This window comes from Malaclemys terrapin, chromosome 2, assembly GCF_027887155.1.
Source record: "Malaclemys terrapin pileata isolate rMalTer1 chromosome 2, rMalTer1.hap1, whole genome shotgun sequence".
Taxonomy (NCBI): domain Eukaryota; kingdom Metazoa; phylum Chordata; order Testudines; family Emydidae; genus Malaclemys; species Malaclemys terrapin.
The window spans coordinates 133269108-133287919 of NC_071506.1; the positions used below are offsets into that span (position 1 = coordinate 133269108).

The 18812-nt window shown below is 45.5% G+C and overlaps 1 protein-coding gene across 2 annotated transcripts in view; it reads right to left on the reverse strand.

Moving 5' to 3' along the window:
* Positions 1 to 42: 42 nt before the first annotated feature.
* Positions 43 to 18812, reverse strand: part of LOXL2 (lysyl oxidase like 2) — a 96843-nt gene continuing 78073 nt past the window's right edge. For both annotated transcript variants that reach the window (XM_054017787.1, XM_054017786.1), the window contains 7 exons: positions 18188 to 18355; positions 11850 to 12015; positions 10973 to 11216; positions 6545 to 6660; positions 5517 to 5653; positions 3158 to 3269; positions 43 to 2628 (listed from right to left, as the gene is read on the reverse strand). In XM_054017787.1, coding sequence (XP_053873762.1) covers positions 2549 to 2628; positions 3158 to 3269; positions 5517 to 5653; positions 6545 to 6660; positions 10973 to 11216; positions 11850 to 12015; positions 18188 to 18355 — 1023 coding nt within the window. In that variant the 3' untranslated portion in view covers positions 43 to 2548. The remainder of the gene's footprint in view (positions 2629 to 3157; positions 3270 to 5516; positions 5654 to 6544; positions 6661 to 10972; positions 11217 to 11849; positions 12016 to 18187; positions 18356 to 18812) is intronic.

An 18812-nucleotide genomic window follows, 5' to 3' on the forward strand; every position in this document is an offset into this window, starting at 1 on the left:
GAGTTGACATTAGGACACACACTGGAGTTTTTTTTCTTTAAATGGGGGAAGGGAACAAGTTGACTGTTGTTGATATTGTTGCATTCTGGGAAACTGGCCATTTAGTTTTTCAAATTATGCCTCACTAATCCAGGGTACAGAGGCCACTGTAAACTAGCTCTTTACTATGGAGAGCATCTTATCTTGTTCCCCAGCAGGTGTTTATCACCACCCTGCCAAAGCAGTTCATAGCCACTTTGGTAATCTCCACTCCTGGGCTGTGATAGGTACAACAGCAAAGCCTCCTTGATCGAAGAACTACATTCTTTTAAAATGTATAGTCTCTAGGAAGAGCTGCCCTAGATTGAAGGTTGGGGGAGGGAAGAAGGGAATACCTTTGGCCTGGATTGTAAGCAAGAAAAACAGAGCAACACATTTGCAGGAGTCAATAGCTGTTTAATGTTTACTGAAGTTGTAAAGCTGACGTTTGTTAAAATAAAGTTATACCACAAAACTGATAAGCAGCAAATGCATGTGGCAGCATCAGGTTTTTTTGATACACAGTACGTAACAAGCATGCTCAGGTTTGTGATGGTGCAGTATTACAAGGAGCATTCTTATCCACTGATTAGAGGGGGGGAAAAGCCAGAACTTGACATCTGCTTTATTGTTGTAGCACCTGATGCTGCAAGACTCCCACTACAGGAGCTCAGGCCTTTAGTAAAGTCTCACCTCCTCAGAATAAAATGGAGCTTTCCAGATTACTGTAGGTGCAAAAACTTTTGCCAGATGCCTCTCTCTAAGCAGAGAGGAATAACTTAGTATTTATTAGCTACATACTTGAAGATCCTCTGATAGACATTAGCAAAGGACGTAGCAGGCATTCCTTACACCTCACAACACCCCTGTGAGGTAGGTTAGAGAGCAAAAATGAGGTTAAAGGGACACATCCAGCTTCAATCACACTTTGGACTGAAATGTTTTATCTTATTACACACCTAATGACATTAGCATAACTGAGTGATTTTTCTATTTGCACTTGATAGTACTTTGCATCTAGTCAGTTTCACAGTTTGAGTCTTTCAGCGAACACAAAGGGAGAGGAGCTTTTCTTAGAACTAGGGCATGGGATTAAGGCCTCAAAAAAGGGTGACACAGCAGCTGATGCAATACCAGCCCTTGCTGTAATTTAAGAATTGACTAGAGCTCAGGTTTGTTGACTCACAAAGCAAGCGAGGGGGAGTAGAACCCAGGTATCCTGACTCCCAATCCCTTGCCCTAGCCACGTGGCAGAGGGGTGAAAGAACTAAGCTTCCAGGTCACTCAATGAACATACACAAAAATGGCATAGAAAACTCTTTTCTGGGCAAAGTTGATTTTTATTCAAGTAGGCGTGTGTCTGAAGACATGTAGCAACGTGCGTCCTCAAACAAACAGAGGAACACACTTAGCACCATTATGCATTTACCGAAGTGTAAAATCTTCTTTTAAAAATCGCTTACACAGGTGGTCTGACATAATGCAAGATCCAAATCCCTGATAGTAAAGGCCAATAAATTATCTTTGCAGAAGTATATTGATGGTACAATGATTAACTATATTCATCCTTTAAAGAAAAGGCACAGATGTAATATCTAGCTTCAAGGTGTTGGAAGGAAATAGACGTACATAAAATCACTTGGGTGAACAGCTTAGTGGGCAACAGAAATGCTGTTTAGTCTCCCAACACAAGGATGTGTACTAAATAATGGAACTTTTCCAGGTCTAGATTGCATAATTGACTTGGAGCTTTGTGGAGTTCTGGTAATTACTATAGAGAGCACAGTGCGAACTAGCCCTGCTTTAGATGTTCCCTTTAAAGATCGTGCTAAAAACATGAGTGGAGCGTTTGAAATGAACAAGTTATGTCACAGTATTAAATTACACTTTGCACCTTCCTGGTCTCAGGAAGGCTGCTCCAGTTTTTCTTAGCTATGTGCTAAATTGGGTATTTTCATGGCAGTACTAAGAATGAATTGAATTTAAGTACCTTTAGAAAAGCAATGTCACAAATGTCCGTTTTCGCATCAGTGGTGTGTGTTCAGACTCAAATCAAAGCGTAAAGTTGCTGAGAGAGGAGCAAGGCAGCTGAGAGGGAAGTATGTTTAAACACTGTCAATGGTAGGGACACAGGTAGGTTGTCCTCACCCAAAGGAAACAACCACCACCACCTCTGCGATCTGCTCACTGCAGCCTGGACCTGTGCAGATGAACAAGGTGGGAAGGAGGCTCCAGTGAACAGGTTAGGGTGGATGGATGTGAAGCCCTAGTTGCAGGGGCATGGGGCCTAGTGGAATTAAAGTCTGGTCCCAAATCATCTTAATATTAGGAGTGAGAAGTTACAAAGCGAATTCTGTTTCCTAGTGTGCTGAGCACCTGAAATGGGTATGGAGGGTATTGCTGAGAATAACTTACAATGCTAATTTAAAGTCCAGGGTTGTTTACTTGGTTTCTTTTTCTGTGCAGTGGTTAGGGAAGTTGCAAACAGGCATCCCTGCTTCCTTAAATAGTGAGTGGGAGGCCGGCTGCTCTACCGCGTGGACACCTGGTTATTTGTGAGTCCGCTGAAGTGATCAAACTTCTGTTCCATTTCTTGGCCTAAGGAGTCACCTGTGAGAGGCAGAGAGAACCAGATACTGTCAGCAAGGTACCCCTGAGACTGTAAATTATGCCTCTGACACGAAAGGCAGATGCACAACAAACCAGATAAATTGAGTAAATTACGCCTGTTTCTAAGGTGCCACACCACTGGGAGTTCTGAATTTGGATCAAGGGCAGTTGCCTACCTTTTGGCTATTTAATTCTATTAAAATTGGATAAACATATAGCTCGGCTTCTATTAATACACTACTGCAGGAGTGAGGGGAAGAGTAAACCTAACACTTTGATGTACACCTCACCCAATGCTTTAAGAATATTGTCCTACAATTTCCTTCTGAGATGGACCAATATCTTTTGTACCTGTGTGGAAACAGGAACCGCTGGTAAGTGACCTGCCCCCTATGACACAGCAAGTTAGTGGCAGAAGCAGAACCCAGAATTTGACTCCCAGCTGCTGGCTCTAACCTGTAGTTCACACTGCATCCCATAGCAATAACTATTTTTTGAACAGCTCAGCTTCCCACGTGCTTCTGCTCACCTATATGGCAGTTGTACATCCAGATGCGCTGTCCATCATAGCGGCTCTTGCACTTCATCACGTTGTTCGAATAATCCGATTCTGCAACTTCGTAGTTTGGGTTAATGACAACCTGGGAAAGGGTAAAGAAACAACATCATAGAGCCATTGAAAGTGTAAACGGCAAAGAAGATGGTCTCTTTCTTGTGTGTTTGTACAGCACCAGGGTGGATAAAAATGAATCATTTAAAAAAAAAAATCAGTTTTGATATGCCTTTTCCTCAAAAAAGCATTTTATTTAAAGAGTTTTAATTAAGATACATCTTTGAGCTATAATGTCTCATCATGGAATAGGGATTATAAATTCTAATTTGATAGTACAAGACAATATATTCAGGTAATGGTTAAGAAAAGTTTTGTAAATGAGTTCTAGTAGTTCATGGATTAGGGACCCAATCTTATGGGGTTCCAGGGGCTTCTGTCTAGATTATTTAGGTTAATCCTTCTATCTACCCAATGGGACTCAGTGCTCAGTCTAAGATACCATCAGAGATGCTTAGTTTTGCAGTTCTCAAACTGTGGATTTGTGTCTTAGAGATAACACGCTTATTAACAGCAAAAGTGTTTTTAAATTTATAGAGAGAGAGAGAGAGAGAGAGATAACAGACCTCAACCCTATTGTCCCTCTACAAATTTGTGTACACAATCAATTCCTTACCTCTCTCTAAAAGTTCAATGAATAGAAGATTGTTGGGGGTGGAATAGATCTGGACAAGGAGAAGAAGTCTGGAGATAAATGTGAGACGCGAGGGACATATATAATATTTTAACAAAACAAGCATGTTTGCTGTTGAAGAAAAAAATCCAGAATACTTAATGTTGTTGATTTAGTTAAATAAAACAATTTAAAATGTCTGTCTGGTGATATTCTTGTCCAAATACTAATGATTAACCTGTTGAATTGGAGATATGTATGAAGTCATTGGGAGGTGAACTATCTGCTTCAATTACCTTTGGTAAATGAAACAACTAAACAATCATTCATTCATTTTCTGATATAGCTGTCAAACTAATCTGAAAAGTTTTCAAAATAAATCACTGTTTACCTTGTAAAAATGAAACCTACATCTATCTCTGATTTGTGAAGAAAATTTATTAAGGTTGGAACAACCAACAAGAATTCACTTTTACGTAGAAAACCACGATTAAATCAAGTCTTCCTGACTAGTGATTTAAATCAAATCTACCCTGTACAGCACCTGGCACAGTGGGGTCCTGGTATGTGACTAGGGCTCCAAGGTTCTTCAGTAATACAAATAATTAATTAGAAGAGTTGGTCAGAATATTTTAAAAAGCATATTTTTTTTCAAAATTACTTTTCAGTTTATTTTCTGACCAGCTGTATTAGTAAAAACCTTTAAAATTCTTTGCTACATCACAAGAGATTTCCTTAGAAACAATGAAACAGTTTCATGTGGAAGATTATTTTTCACATTTGATTGCAGTATTATTTGCATGCTGGTAGCACCCAAAGAGCTACATGCTTCTCAATCCCCACTGAAGACACTGTACCTGCCTCAAAGCTTACAGGCAAAAGGGAGACTTACTTGTATTTAATAGGACAGCTGTCAAGACAAAACTAATTCATTTAAAAAACCCTTCTCTCTGCTCTCATGCACATGAAAGGTTTTAGATTTTTCACCCTTTCCCTGGTTTGTTTGAATTTCAGTCCACTTGGGCAATGAAAGTAGTATTAAAGTGAAAGTGACTGAAGTAGCAGTGGTGGCTTCCTGTGCTGTAATGTTAGAGTTGAAAGGAGTGCATGAGAATGATCAGAATTCTTTTCACTAAAAAACCACCAAACACACCCACCAGACAATGCTGTTTATATGGGGGTTTGTAAAATACTTAAAATCACCAATCACCTAAATCTTTGTCTGAAAGGGACTTGAGAGCATTTCTGAAGGAAGGTTGGAACAATTGTATGGTATTCAAAATGTGGCACAGATCATAAAATATCAGGGTTGGAAGAGACCTTAGGAGGTCATCTAATCCAACCACCTGCTCAAAGCAGGACCAATCCCCAACTAAATCATCCCAGCCAGGGCTTTATCAAGCTGGGCCTTAAAAAGCTCTAATGATGGAGATTCCACCACTTCCCTTCGTAACCCATTCCAGTGCTTCACCACCCTCCTAGTGAAATAGTGTTTCCTAATATCCAACCTAGACCTCTTTTCATGATCTGTCTATTGTGACTGGCCATGCTACCTTAAGCTTATTTTTAAAATCACTTAACATTGTTAGGCATGTAACCAATTTGTTGCTAGATACCAGTAGACAAGTGTCCACCTCCGTTGCCCACATCCCAGTCCCCATGTACCTGGAAGAGGTAATCTCCTGGTGGGATATCAGTAATGTCGACCCATTGGCAGTCAATATCATGACGATAGACATCCCAGCATCCCACTGTGATTCCTTGTTCCCCAAAATTAGCACATTCGTACTGTTTCTGCACATCTACAGAGAAAAGAGGTATGGACACAGAGTGCATGTCAGAACAATCCCAGCTGGTTTGTGGGTATTCTCCTAACCTCACTATGAGACAGGCAGTTCCTCTGTGAACAGAAGAGTGTATGCACAGTGCTCCTGAGGTGAATATCGTATCTTAGGATAGTGCGTCCATCCCAAAGCAGTGTATGAACTCAATGGCGAGGAAGCCCCCTGAAATGCAGCCACTTCTGGGGTGGAATGTAGCAGTGTTTGTGACAGCAGGCCGCAATGCTACATGACAGGAAGTAAAGAATTCTGTGTCCTTTTGAAATTAGAGGGGGAGTTTTAGGAAAACAAAATGTAAATACATGAGTTGGAATTTATCCAGGACAGCAGGTTAGCACTTCTCATGTAGAAAGTGCCAGTCGTTCTTTTAACTCTCTCAAGAGACTTTAGGTCTCATCCAAAATGTTGTAGCTATAACATTCCCTGGGCTGTGAAGTCTACAGGGGTGGGTACAGGTAGCAGAGGCTGGGAACAAGTCTATATAATGCACACATTTTTCCTACCTGATCACCCAGATCCGTGGCTTGGAAGTACTTGTATCATTGGAGTCAGAAATGTAAGGCCAGATTTTCCAAACAGCCCTGCACCCAGTGAGTTAAGTACTTTTGAAGCTTGTCATTCTTAATGTAATAGCACCAGGAACCTTTTGCAAGCACCAATGGATTTCAACTCTTTTCATGGTTTAAAGACTAGGAAGCATTGGCCTCCTTAGCCTCAAGAACAATCACAGCTCTTGGACGACCAAGTTTGCCATCCACCCTGCTAAGGAACATAGCTTTGTCTTTGGATCCCGAGAATGCCAATAAATTCCCTGCACAAACTTCCCACACTATGTGGATATAGCGAGGGTACCTGATTCACATTCAGTGTCTTCCAAACAGAAACTCGCTTTGTGTCCTTCGGCCACCTTGGTACCATTGAGGTTCAGCAGATCATAGTGTGTGAAAACCTCCATGCTGTGATAATGTCTGAGACACACAAAGAAATATAGTCTTTAGTTAGGATAGCTGCGAACTTACTGCCATCTTAAAAGCATAGCGTAACTCCTAGAGGGGAAGGATGGTCCAGTGGCTAGGGTGTTAACCTAGGATTTGGGACACCTGGGTTTAATTACCTGCTCTGCCACAGACATCTTGTAGGACCTTGGGCAAGTCAGTTCCCTTGTAAAACAGGGATGAATGCTGCCATACCTCACAAGGGTGTTCTGAATATAAATACATTAAGGAGGGGGAGACCCAGAGTGATGGGGGACACATATGCATCTCAGAAAGATGGAAACCTTAGTTCAGAGGGTACAGAACATTAATTTACTGGCCGGAAATAAACAGCAGAAAGGGGTAAATTTAGTTTTGAGCTCATTTCACTCCGCCTCAAACAGGAGAGCTGGGTTCATTATTTTAACCGGGCACTAACAGAGTCAGCTTGACCCTGTCTGCATGGCTGTCAGACAGGTTCCAGCTCTACATGTCATTGTAGTCAGGATGGTTCCACCAGTGCGGATAGTTTGTGCGTGTTAGGGAACGATGTGCATCAAGCCAGTGATTCAACAAAGTTGTTTAACTTTGAGCATGTACTTAAGTCCAGCTGAAGTCAGTGGGACTTGTGTGAAAGTGCATTGCTAAATACGGATGGACTTAAGTACATGCTTAAAGTTAAGCATGGGCTTTGCTCAGTCAGGGCTTAGTTACACGGATGTAACTGAGATCAGAATTTGTCCCCCTCTCCTTGGAACCAGTGGTAGAGCGATGTGGCTGGAACATGGTAGTTGCTAGCACGGTTACCACCAAAGGCTCTCAGATACCATGGTGATAAGCACTGGAACAAAACAGGCCCCAAATCCTGCCATCTGATCCCCGTGAGCAGATCAGTGCCAAGCCCCACTGGTTTCAGGAGTACTCGGGATGGGCCCAAGAGTCCGTCTGCACAGAGTCTAATTCAAAACACATTGCTGAAGAGTTTTTAAAAAGTGGTTCGACTTTAACGGAAAGCAGAACTAGCCTTCTGGCTGTAAAAATAAATCAGGGCTTCTCAGTAAATGGTGCTACCTAATACCGTCCGTCAGATGTTTGCAACACCAAGCTATGCATGTATTCATTTAACTAAAATGTGCTTATAGAAGCAACAAAAGGCATTTTTTTCCTATAGGAAAAGAGGATTTTTCTTCACCCTGCCTCTTCCAAAATTGCCATCACAGAAATCACTGCCAGATGTTCTTAAGTTTCCCTTCACCTAGACATTAAGTGGCTTTTCCCAATTTTTGTCCTGCTCCTATGTCAAAAGCCTGCTGAACAGAGGCTTACAGTACCGGACTGAGACGGCTGGAAAAAAAGAAAAAAAAAAAAAAGAAAAAAAAAAAAGCATTCTGTGGTGGCCAACCTACTGATTTTGAAGTAGTCTATTTTGGCTGCCTCCGCTGCAAAAAAAAATTTAGAATTTGGGGTCTGACTCAATTCCTAAAATGTCTGCATCCTTCAAACGGGTGTTTATATTACAGTGTTTACAGACTGGAAAGATGCAAGAGGAATATAGTTCATATTCCTCCATGTAAACAGAATCCAGTTTCAAGCACACAGATGGCCTGCGGCCTCTTCCCGAGCCTCTCCTCACTTCATTTAAGACTTCTTCCAAAAGACACAGACCCTTGCTCCTTTTGAGCAGCCAGTCTCAGTGCTTGGATTCTATTGGGCCATAGTATTGTATTAGTCTCTATGTAAGAAGAGGGACAATATAGCCACCTTGAGAAAGGGCCAACTACTGAAGGCTCAGAGAGGAACAGAGCAGGCAACCAGTATATAGGACCACAAAGGATCTGGAAGCTGGTTTAGTGGGTCATCTGGATAGAACAGTCCCTTTGGACGGTACTGTGCTGCCTAAACCTCTCTACTGATCCCTCCCTATAAATGCTCACTTATGGTTTGGCAGACAGTGGAAACCTGTCCCCAAGCTATAGCAAAGGGGATGCAGGTTTCTCCCCTCTATTGGTAAACCTCAAGCTGGTTTCCCTTTCCATCTGCCTTGCAGGATCTGTTTATTTTCAGTCTGGTTTGTGCAGTTGTGGAACGGGCCCTACCCCCTCCAACCTAGCTGGAGCATGGAGGAGATGTCCTGACTCTAATGAAAGTCTGCCCAGAAGATGGAGCTTGGTTCATTAAAAGCAGGTTGGCTGACTGGGGGAGTCAAATGGGAAGGAGATACAGGAGGAAGGGCTCCAGCTGGTCACAGGGAAGAGGAAAGGAAATGGGAGCTGAGGTTTCTGGGAGCCTGACTGAGGAGATATCAGCGATTATCTTCAAAGAGTCATGGAAGATGAGTGAGATTCCACAGGACCGGAAAAGAGCAGAGTGCCAAGCTATAAAAAAGGGTAATAAGGACAGCCTGGGGCATTACCAGTCATCTTAACTTCTGTACCCAGAAAAATAATGGAGCAAATAATCAAGCAAACACCTAGATGATATGAAGGTGATAAGTAGCAGTCAGCATGGATTTGTCAAGAAGAAATTGTGTCAAACCAACCCAATAGCTTTCCTTGACAGGGTAACAAGCCTTGTGGATGGGGGGGCAGTGGGGAGGGGAGAAGCGGTAGATGTGGTACATCTTGACTTTAGTAAGGCTTTTGATACGGTCTCGCATGACCTTCTCATCAACAAACTAAGGAAATGCATCCTAGATGGAGCTACTATAAAGGTGGGTGAATAACTGGTTGGAAAACCATTCCCAGAGTGTAGTTATCAGTGGTTCACAGTCAAGCTGGAAGGGCATAACGAGTGGGGTCCCGCAGGGATCAGTCCATGGTCCGGTTTGGTTCGTTATCTGTGGACGATACCAAGCTGGAAAGGGTTTCAAGTGCTTTGTAGGATAGGATTAAAATTCACAATGAACTGGACAAACTGGAGAAATGGTCTGAAGTAAATAGGATGAAATTCAATATGGAAAAATGTAAAGTACTCCACTTAGGAAGGAACAATCAATTGCACACATATACAATGGGAAATGACTGCCTGGGAAGGAGTACTGTAGAAAGGGATCTGGGGGTCATAGTGGATCACAAGTTAAATATGAGTCAACAGTGTGACACTTGCAAAAAAACGAACATCATTCTGGGATGTATTAGCAGGAGTGTTGTAAGCAAGACACAAGTAGTAATTCTTCCGCTCTACTCTGCGCTGATATGGCCTCAACTGGAGTATTGTGTCCAGTTCTGGTTGCCACATTTCAGGAAAGATGTGGACAAATTGGAGAAAGTCCAGAGACGAGCAACAAAAATGATTAAAAGTCTAGAAAACATGACCTATGAGGGAAGATTGAAAAAATTGGGTTTGTTTAGTCTAGAGAAGGGAAGACTGAGGGGGGACATAATAACAGTTTTCAAGAATATAAAAAGTTATTACAAGGAGGAGGGAGAAAAATGGTTCTCGTTAACCTCCGAGGATAGGATGAGAAGCAATGGGCTTAAATTGCAGCAAGGGAGGTTTAGGTTGGACATTAGGAAAACTGTCCTGTCAGGGTGGTTAAGCACTGGAATAAATTGCCTAGGGAGGTTGTGAAATCTCCATCATCGGAGATTTTTAAGAGCAGGTTAGACAAGCACCTGTCAGGGATGGTCTAGATAATACTTAGTCCTGCCATGAGTGCAGAAGACTGGACTAGATGACCTCTCGAGGTCTCTTCCATTCCTACGATTCTTGGCACCTGTCCTTTAGCTTAGGGCAATCAGGTGGAGAGCTCTTATTTGAGGGTTATGGAACCATCGATGTTTCTGTATCACAAACCCCTTTGCATCATCAGGAATTTTACCCAGGAACATCTCAGCATAGGCTACTTCTGGGGTCCCTTCAGTGAATTCTATGATTTCTCAGTAAAGCAAGCCACAAGATTCCAATCAATTGTGCTACCTGGCTTCACAAGTGATTTTATACTGTAATAAACTGTGTATGCGCGTTTGCTATTGGTTGGAATCATAGCTGCTCAAGTGTGTGTCATAGGCCATATACTCTTAAGGAGATTCTCCTTTATTCCTGTGCTCCGGGCCTGTGCTTTTGAAGCAGAAGGATCGGAGTTCTATCCCAGCTGTGTGCAGCACAACGATAACGGCGCAAACATCTAGAAGAGGCCAGTTAGTACTATTTGGGCTTGTGGCTTTGAGATGTGGATGGGCCCATGTCCATGAGGAAATGGACCCACCTAATTTCTTTCATGACCAATAAGGGGCAGCAGAGTGGACTGGGTCTTTGGCGCTTGCATTCTGATTAGCAACAAATGCAGAGGAACCTAAGAACTCACCTGTGGCAGTCATGCCAAATCCAGGCATGGCGGCCGTTCTTGGGGCGGAAGTCAGCCTGCCCGTTGTTGTGGATCTGGGAGGAGAAGCGCAGGAGCCTCCTGTAGCCAGTCGAAACAGATGTGTTGGCAGCCGAGGTGGCCAGACAGTTCTCCTCAAGCGCACACTGCAGCAAGAACATCGGGCGGTCCTCCAGGTAGGAGGTTTGCTCCACCATTTCGGCATTGAGCACCAGATCCGGGGCAGCTGACGGTGGGGAAAGAAAAATGTCTTTAGACCTACCCACACCAAAGCGATGGTTTGCCACTCCAATCATATCCCAATTGCAACCATTGCCATAGCTGCCCCACCGCGCACTCCTAGCGGGGGCAGGACAAAGCCACAACCTGTGCTGTTTGAAACCAAGGTTTTCAATATAAACTGCAATGCACCAGGCAGCTGGCTCAGGCTTGAGAAAGTGCAGAGACCTGGCTGGTGAGAAGGTCAGTGCAGGAAGCAGTGGCAAATACTTGAGTTTGGAGGAGGAGAGGCAGGGAATGTGGGAAACCGGAGGCTGTTCCAAATATAAAGGTGGAAAGCCAAGGGTTGGAGAAGATGGAGAAGGGGCACGAGAGGAAGAAAGATAATCAATGAACTGAACTCCAAATAAAAAGCTAAGTTCCTACCACTGCTTTTTGAACATTTAACTCTGTATTATTCAGACAGTCAGTTGATCCTAACATTTGCCAGTGTGTTAAAATAGAAAGATGGCCCAATGAGTGGTATGAGCCTCCCTGTTTCCTCCCAGCATCCCAAGAGAAGCCCAGGGAAATCTCCATGATCAGTATTCACTTTTCCAGGTGTCCTGACTATTGGAAGAAGAAAATGCAAGGAACTCACTTTCTGAGCAGGAAACTCCCGCGGCAAAGCGGCCGCCGCCTCTGGGGCACGACACCCGGGCGCCGTCGTGCCGGCAGTGCGCCAGGGACATCTCCGTCCCGGAACACTTCACGCCACTCATAACGACGTCATTGGCGCTGACGTCTCCATGCCAGTACCAAGTTTCCTGGGGGGGGTCGGGGGGGGGGGGGGAGGGAAGAGAGAGAGAGAGAGAGAGAGAGAGAGAGAAATGGGTCATTTGATTCCAGTGGCAGGTGCGTGGCTGTTCCTCTTAGGGAGAATGTCCAAGCACAAGTCACTGCCAGAAGGACCGACCCCAGCGGTGTGTTTTGATATGCAAGTTAGATCCAAATCCCATAATTCCCACTGGAGTGAGGGGCAAGTGTGTACGACTATAGCATGGGAGACAGCATCAGGTTTTTTTGGTCAACGCATGCACATATCCATCTGTATTTGGAATGAGCCCTTTTCATATGCCTGGGGAGGGAGTGCTCCCCTCAAAGCAAATCATTTAGAGGCCATCAAGCTAGGAAATACTTATTCTGAAGGTAGATAGAGCTCTCATAAGTCCCCACATCTATCACTTTGGGGCATATTTATTCACTTCATAAACCAGGTAAGCCAGTGATTAATGATTTGCAGCACCATAGGGGAGACCCAGGTTTGAATCCTGGGTCAAGATTTTCAAAAGGGACCAGTGATTTTGGCTGCCAAACTTAAACCACCTTAAAGGGGCCTGATTTTCAGAGGGTGGGTGCTCAGCACTGTGTAAAAACTCAGCCCCTCACCCCTTTAAGAGCTCATAAGTTGGGCAGCCAGAATCATCAGTCACGTTTGAAAACCTTAGCCCCAGCCTTCAAGGGCAGGTCTTCACTACCCGCCAGATCGGAGGTCGATTTATCGCATCTAGTGTAGATGCGATAAAAATTGATCCCCGATCGCGCTCCCCGTCGACTCCGGAACTCCAGCTCGCGAGAGGCGAAAGTGGAGTCGATGGGGGAGCGGCAGCGGTCAACTTGCTGCTGTCCTCACGGCCAGGTAAATCGACCTAAGATACGCCGACTTCAGCTACGCTATTCGCGTAGCTGAAGTTGCGTATCTTAGGTCGACCCCCCCGCGAGTGTAGACCTGGTCTAAGGAGATACCACTACCTTTGGGAGCAAACTCTCTAACCGGTTAGTGTTCTGGGCTACCATGTGGGAAGGCCTTGCTTCTGTGCTAATTCAGCCATGGGCCACCTGGCATGTAGAGATCTCCTGGAGCTCGGCTAACATTTGCACAAGCTGAGTTTTGCAATTCATCAGCCTTTCTGCATATTAAATTATCCTGGAGCCACTTCCAGTTTAATGAGCTGGATGGGAATTCCTTTTTCATACGGGTACCAGGCTCCCCAGAGTGTCTGGCCAGCCACTGCTGTGCAGGGAGGCAGGAAGCAACAAAAATACAAATTACTATACGGGGAGTGAAAGGAGAATTTGTGCCCATTTAGCAGGAGGAAAACTTTTTTAAAAAGCCCCCCCTCTCATTTTAAAAAGGAGGAAATAGTAGCAAAATAGATCTAACAATATTCACAGACATTCTGGTGCCACAGCTTTATCTGTAAATGTATTATCACATGGATTCCTAGATTAGGAAGCTTGCTAGGGCTTTTCAAGCTGGTCAGAGATTGGGATCTTCATTAACCGGTTATCAGCAAGTTGCCCTGACAAGGGTACGATCTCCTTGTTTGACTTGCTGCTGGGATTTTTTACTGTCCTAAGTCAGCTGAACTGTGTAGCAAGTGTATATATTTGTACACAAAGTATGCCATCAGCCCTCGTGACCTGGGTGTTGTACCACACCATCCTTAACTAACTCCCTTGGGCTTCAATCCATGCAATTTAAATAGAGCAAAGTTGTAGCAGTCTATATAAAATGAGCTGGAATTGTTGCTAATAGATATTTTAGAAAAGGGTGCCACCTGCCTTTTGTGGATATACTGAGCCACTGGGGTATCTGAGACAATCAGATGTCTGTCTTATGATAATACTAAGCACTTTGCATCTGCAAAAAGCACTCTATGGCCTTTTAACTAGTTAATCTTCACAACTGCCTGGGAGGTATTATCTGCACTGTATAGGTAGGGAAACGGAAGCACAATTTAACGGAGGTTAAATAACTTGCCAAAGGCCACATGACAGTTGCAGAGAATAGAAATCAGGGGTTCTGACTTCCAGTCCCCTGCTCTAAGGCAGATGATGACATTTCCCTCCCAGAGCAGGAGTAGAACCCAGGAGTCCTGACTCTGAGTCCTTTGTGCTGAGCACGGGTCACAGTTAAACGTGGTTAAAACACATCTCTCCTTGTTTTTGGATATGTTTAAATTCCACTTTGCTGTAGTCCAACTCTACATCCATGTCCCCACCCAGCCCAACTCATCCAGTTTATGAATTCATCCTCTCGGTCTGTTGGGATGGGCAGATACACTGCCACGTTAGGATGGGTGCCCGGCAAATAAATCATGTCTGCCTTGCAACATCTGTGCATCAGGGAGGGACAGCAGGATGCTCCAGCATGAGACCAGAATGCTGTTGCATGACTAACACCAGAGATAGAGAATTAACAGCCAGACTGGCCTGGTGTGAGGCAGAGATCGGTCAGCTGGAAAATGGGATTCAGACCCTGGTGAGGTCAGGATTTGGAAAACCCAGAAGATAATAAACAAGAGGGAATGTTTAGAAGCAAAAGTTTTCCTGTCAGAAACAAACTGGCCAGATCCTCAAGTCCTCAACTCCCCAAGGGTAGAAAATGGTTCAGTAGCATAGTCTGAAAGGGTGGCATGCTGTACCCAGAAATTGTGAAGTAGTGTCTGCTGAGAGCTAGACAAGGAGGGGAGCATCTCTACTGGTTAGAGCTGGAGTCTAGGACCCAGGATTCCTGAGCTGAGATTTTCAAAGCAGTTCACAGGATTTAAAATTAATGGAAGATGTGTTATTAAATCCCGACCGGCTCTGAAGATCTCATCCCCCCAACCTATTCCCAGCTCTGCCTCTGTGTAACTACGGGCAAGCCACTTAGCCTTTCTGTGCTCAGTTTATCTAAAACCGATATTGTTATATTTAACAACCTCACAGGGCCGTTATGAGACTTAGCGGTTTAAGAGACAGGATGGTCTAACACCTATAGCCCTCATTTGGATCGCAAAGGATCTAGATTCAAGTTTCTGGCTCTGCCACCGACTTCCTGTTTGACCTTGAGCAAGTCACAATCTCCCTCTGTCTTAGTGCCCCACCTGTAAAATGCAGATAACATTCCCTCTTCCCTGCGTTTATCCGTCTTTCCTATTAAAATTGTAAGGTCTTCAGGGCCAGGGACTGTCTCTTATTGTGGGTATGTACAGCACTGTGGGGCCCTGATCTTGCTACTGTAATACCGTTTGGGGAGGGCTTGGAGATCTGCAGATGAAGAGGGCCTAGAGTATAGTGGATTAATTGTATCCACATGAACCCCAAATTAATTGTGACTATATAAATCAGAAGAAAGCAATGCAAAACCCCTATTAGGTCCCATCCAGACTGTTTCCCTGGTGGACCAATGCAGGATTGTTCCCCACTGTGCATTGCCCTCTCTAGTAGTCCCAAGACTTGTTCCTCCTGGCTAAGAACCCGACATTGGTTGCAGCTGCAAGGAGTGAAGTAAAAAAAAATCACTTTATGCTGATCTATGTGAAAGTGTCAGAGCTGGGAATGCGGTTCAGGTAGAGAAGGAACGGTTTGTACCATTGCTGCTGTTGCAACACACTGTGTCATTAACCCTGTTAGCAATGCCCTGTGCACACACAGCTAGCCCCTGTTCCCCACAGTGTTGCTTTATGTTCATGGGTATAATGCACTCTGGTCCCACATAAGGATCTTTTCTATTCTAAATACCTGCGGCCCCTGCTAAAGGAAAATATCTTGTTTCACACCGGCCTATAGAGCCGGGCGACTGGGAAGGACAGTGTTAGATGGATGCAGCTGCCCTGAGCTCTTGTACGCTAGCTTGGCAACTGCACAAGAAAATAAACTAAAAGAAGCAAAGCAGCGGCTTGTGAGGGTGGATTGCTAAACTAGCTGTGAATTCAAAGCCCGGCGTGAGAGAAATGACACCAATACCCCCCGCCCCCCACCCCAATCCCTGAAGAATTAGGCCCTTCTGACCAGTGCTAGGACATGGGGGAGGGAGGATCCCCATCAACCTGAAGGCCTACAATGGCGGGAAATCATTGCCTGGAAGCATCATGGCTCAGGCTACAGGCCGCCAGTTTAGGGCATGAACCAGAAGTGCCCGAAGGCCATGAGGTTAGTGGCATCTCCGCCAGGCTACTCATCCCAAAGGTGGGCTGGTGGAACAACCGTGGCAGCCTCAACATACCAAAGGAGGGGAACAGTAACTCAGCCTTCCCCTCAAAGCACAGAGTGGCCGGGTGGCTGGAGAGGGTAGTCGGCCTATCAAGTGGATTCCTGAAGACACCGGGGAAAAAGTGGCTGCATGGGCAAGCCCCTGAAGGAGGAACTGGATCCTAAGGGAGTGCAGTAAGGCCTCCCGGTCCGGTAGAACTGCTGCCAGGTAAGGGGAGGCTGGGGAAAAAGCTTCTTTGCAGGGTCTCTGGCTACATTAACATAGGAGCATTGTGAGCTTTGGCCGGCTCCCTCAAAAGCTTTGTATAGGAATTACGTTTGGATTGCCAGGGGCCCTGGGCCCCTCTATGCCGGAAGGTGGGTGGTCTGGGCCTCCCGCTTAGATGACAGCTATTTAATCTCAATGGTCTTCCAAGGACCTATACACTCCATCTCTGGCCCTGTTCGTTGCTCTACAATGTGACGTTGTCTAGAGTCTGCCATGTTCACTGGGCCTAATATTTAACATTCTCCATGGAGATCCCCGATGGAGTCATTTATTACACAGAGACAATAACTCACCTACCACAGAGCGGCATTCAGGTTTTGCCTATCGTCTCACTTATCTTCAGAGCGAGCTACCCAATCTCCAGCAGGATGCAGGAGCTATTAGTCATTTTAAGGCCTCACTCTTTACTCACATTAAACAAGCCCAGGAAGGCAGCTGGTATTATTTTGTATTGTGTTTATTATGATGAAGCAAGATCAGGGCCCCATTGTGCTAGGCACGGCACACACACAGTGAGATGGTCCCCTTCCCTGAAAAGCTTGACATGTTTGCCTCAGCTCCGGACAAGGGTCTCTCTTGGGACAGGCCTCCTTTTCCGCCCCGTTCACTAGCTGTATGGCCTGTCCGGCTTCCTTTATAGAGGTTGCATTCTGCCTCCCTAGTCTCCTACTGCCATTTCGTTTGGACAGGGTAACTCTCTGCTCCCTGTCCTAAGCGGTTCTGCAGTGTTCCTGCGGCCTGCTAAGCTGCTGCCACATTCTAGCCTAGACGTGCAGGGCAGAGAAACTGATCCTATAGATAGTCTCTGTCAGTCAAAGTGCTGTGGGGGTCCCTTAGGATGGAAGTTGACAACAGAAACCAGCAGAAAAGGGGTTAGGCGCTGCACCCTTGAGATGCAAGTTTCCAGATGGTTTATTTTCCTTGGCAGCCCTGCCATTTCTGCCCTAGGGCAAGTGATATCATGGCTTCTCTGGTGCCTACTATGGTGGTAGCCCTGTCCTGCACCTATCAGCCATGATATACTTTGTAGCGCATAATGCACCCAAGGCTAGACCAGATCATTTTGGATTCACCATGGGATGGAGGCTGTGAGCAGTGCATTCCTGCAGAGGGTATTCGAGGAGCTTGTGCATTTGCTTTGGACGGTGACAGAGAGGTAGGAACCTACTTGCAGAGCACAACTGGTGTCAGCCCAGAGTAAAGGGGCCATCTAGATCAAAGAGTTCCCCTTGGGATTTAAAGAAACTCCTTCGGGCACCCTCAGGAAGCCTTAGTGCTGTCGGAAGTACAGTCCTGGCTCGTTGGCTGAAGGACGTACGTGACAGGCCCATGGGACCAACTGTTGGGAGTTAAGGGGCTGGATGGCTCCAGGGAATCTCTGCACTTGTGAGCAAAACCATTACCCTGTGATTGACACTTGGGGGTTGTATGTGGAACAGTGAGGCTCCCCACACAGCCTGGTGGATAACCCTCCTCCCCCCAACACCTACACCACCATCGCTTCTGGCAGGCTCAGCAGGGAGGCCAAGGATAGAGTGGGCCCTATCCACACACCGTAGGGCAGTGTGTGGGGGGGAACGTGCCCGGATGTTGCCTGTGCGGTACCTGCTCTGAGGATAAACACAAGGCTGGGGCAAAAGGTCACCTCGCTCCTCTCTGCCCAGAGCGCACGCCACAGAGAGGAGACGTACCTGAAAGGCGTGGCTGGCGAAGCCGAGGCCTAGCTGGCGACACACCACCATGGCTTCCACGGTGCTCCAGTTCTGGCTGCAGACAGTCCCCCACTTCAGAGTGCCATTGCGCTGCACGAGGACTTCGACCCGGCCCTCGTAGGGGTTACGGCCACCGCTCAGACGAAGCTGCAAATGATCAAGGAAAGAGAGGAATCATCTCATCGGCTCTCTGAAAGCATCTGCCAGGAATTTCCCAACTGACCTAGTTCCACATCTGAACAGAGACAGGCTCGCAGATGTGGGCAGCAAAACACATTCTCCGCTCGCATCTAAGTGAGTGATTTATAAATGGACCATCCCAGCTGGTGGCATGTGGGACAGTTTGCAATGAAGCTACAGCAGCTGGCGAGGGAAAAATTCAGATCCTTCTAGTCTCGCTTTGGTTTTAGGGTTAAGGCACTGGACTGGGACTCAGGAGATCAGGTTCAATTCCTGGTTCTGCCACCGACTCCACATGTGACCTGGGGCAAGTCAATTCAGTTCTACAGCTGTAAAGTGGGGATGAGAATACGTCCTTCTCCAGCCCTTAGAGACATGGGTCTGATCCAAACAGGTAAAGCCTATCTAGTCCAGTATCCTGTCT